The sequence below is a fragment of the Solanum stenotomum genome, unplaced genomic scaffold, assembly GCF_019186545.1.
Source record: "Solanum stenotomum isolate F172 unplaced genomic scaffold, ASM1918654v1 scaffold7321, whole genome shotgun sequence".
Lineage (NCBI taxonomy): Eukaryota > Viridiplantae > Streptophyta > Magnoliopsida > Solanales > Solanaceae > Solanum > Solanum stenotomum.
Window position 1 is genome coordinate 1,337 of NW_026036647.1, and position 2,104 is coordinate 3,440.

The 2,104-nt window shown below is 29.1% G+C and overlaps 1 protein-coding gene across 1 annotated transcript; it reads right to left on the minus strand.

Annotated features, from left to right (window-relative positions):
* Positions 1–512: 512 nt before the first annotated feature.
* LOC125852991 (adenylate isopentenyltransferase 5, chloroplastic-like) lies at positions 513–1,577 on the minus strand (the record flags this gene model as incomplete). Its single annotated transcript, XM_049532683.1, has 3 exons — positions 513–902; positions 1,052–1,306; positions 1,397–1,577. Coding segments are annotated over 3 exons (826 nt in total), but the record flags the coding sequence as incomplete, so codon positions are not given.
* Positions 1,578–2,104: the final 527 nt, after the last annotated feature.

Below are 2,104 nucleotides of genomic sequence, written 5' to 3' on the forward strand. Positions count from 1 at the left end.
AATAGATAACTGTTTTATTGAATGAAGCATCCATGATCGTGATTGAATTAGGTAGAATATATTTCCTTAAATGATCCTTACCAATAGATTGTAAATTTATTATTTTTACTTCTTTGTCTATGCAGCAATTTTAAATTTGGAGTTAAGAATGTTATTCTTTAAAATCCTTAAAGGTTAGAATCTTCCCAAACATTTATAGTCATTTATTTTTTCACTCTATTATCTTGACATTAAGAATGATCTCATGTAATTGTGTAAGTANTTTATATTAATATATATTAAATATCAAAGACTTGGATTTGGACTTGAATTTGACGCTTGGGCTTGGATCGGACCTTAAAATAAATATTTTTATAAAGCTTAAATATATATACTCTATAAATAACAATGATTTTACAAACAATAATAGTATATATATCTGTAGTTTGATACAAACTGTACAAAATAGGTCAAAAATTAAAGTGACCAAGAGAAAAAATAACATAAGATAGAGATAATGATAGTTTCTGTACACTCAGTACTAATATTGTGATCATCATTTTTCAGAAATCTTTCCACAATATCTAGGCATGGTTGCAAAACAGTATTCTTCCATGCTTCGTCAACAACTTCTTTTCTATCTTCTTTGAAAACATCAGTAGCAATAATATGATGCACCGACCACATTTTCTCATTTATTAATCGTTGAATCTTGTCAAGTTGGTTACAAATTAATATCTGAGTATTACGCTTGATACTTGAAATTGAAGCTTGAAGAATCATCTTCTTTGATTCATCATCTCCGTCTATATTTTTTTCTTCCCTTAAATATTTGTCCATTTCAGGTACACCAATGGACCGTCTGATTCCTTTGGTGTAATCTGCATCTGGAATGAAAAATTGCCGCACCTCATCCACCAGCCCTGCATGCAACATAAATTTAAGAATAGTTTTATTTAGGAGAACATATATTTGAAAACCGAAAGTATTATTAAGAAAACTATATAAGAAAAGTTTTAGTTAGAGTCATTATTATATTCTTATCCATATATAAAATAACTACAGAAACTACCTGCATTGACCATTTCATCAACCCTCGTGTTAACTCTACGGTTCAAGACTGATTGCTCTACATCAATCCAAATAAAGCAACTGTCATACTTATGATTGAACATGAAGACAGGGTCTTCCACAAGTTTTTCAATAAACGAATTTGACCCTCCAACAATAATTGGAACACATTGAGTCTTCAAAATTTTTTCTATGTATTCAATGCATTTCAGACAGAAATCTTCGGCCGTGAAGTTTGAATCTGGCTCAATTTCACCTAAAAAATTGTGAAACAAAATAATTGTCAATTAATATTCACATTAAAATAAAGGAATCACAAAAAAATGTCTTTTTCATATATGTATACCTAGCAAATAGTGGCGTACACCTTGTTTCTCAGCGTATGTGATCTTGTTAGTCACGATTTCAAGTCCCTTATAAACTTGCATTTTGTCCGAGTTGATTATTTCACCTCCAAAATGGGTGGCAAGGTCAATAGAGAGACGGGATTTTCCCGTTCCTGTTGCTCCCATTATGAACACCACTTTCTTCTTGTTGAACTTGTTGTTGTTGATGATGAAGGTATTCATTTTAGCTACACATAAAATAAAATTATAATAATAATTAGTTTAAAATACTAAATAATCTAATGAAAACCACTCGTGCATACACTCGTTCATTAAAAAATCTTATAAATATAGGGTTAAAAAGTAGAAACCTTGCTTGAGATGTAATAAACTATGTAAAATAATATATTTTTCTTGATGGTGATTATGAAAGAGATTGCATTGAGCATTTATAGTAAAATGTATTTGTGGACTTATTAATTATCATACCAAATTCAGAAATATTGATATCTTTTAGGATAAGATCAATGACTTTTGAAAAATGTATAGATATGTCAACTTGAATTTTGGTAATGACAAGTAAATAATTTTAGGATAAACTTAACAAATGTACATTGTTTGGAGATCGCATATAACCGGACAATTATAGTGAAAATGTGATTATGAACTTATGAATTGGTACATACCAATTTTTTTTAAAAAAAAACCATATCTTTTAGGATAAGAAT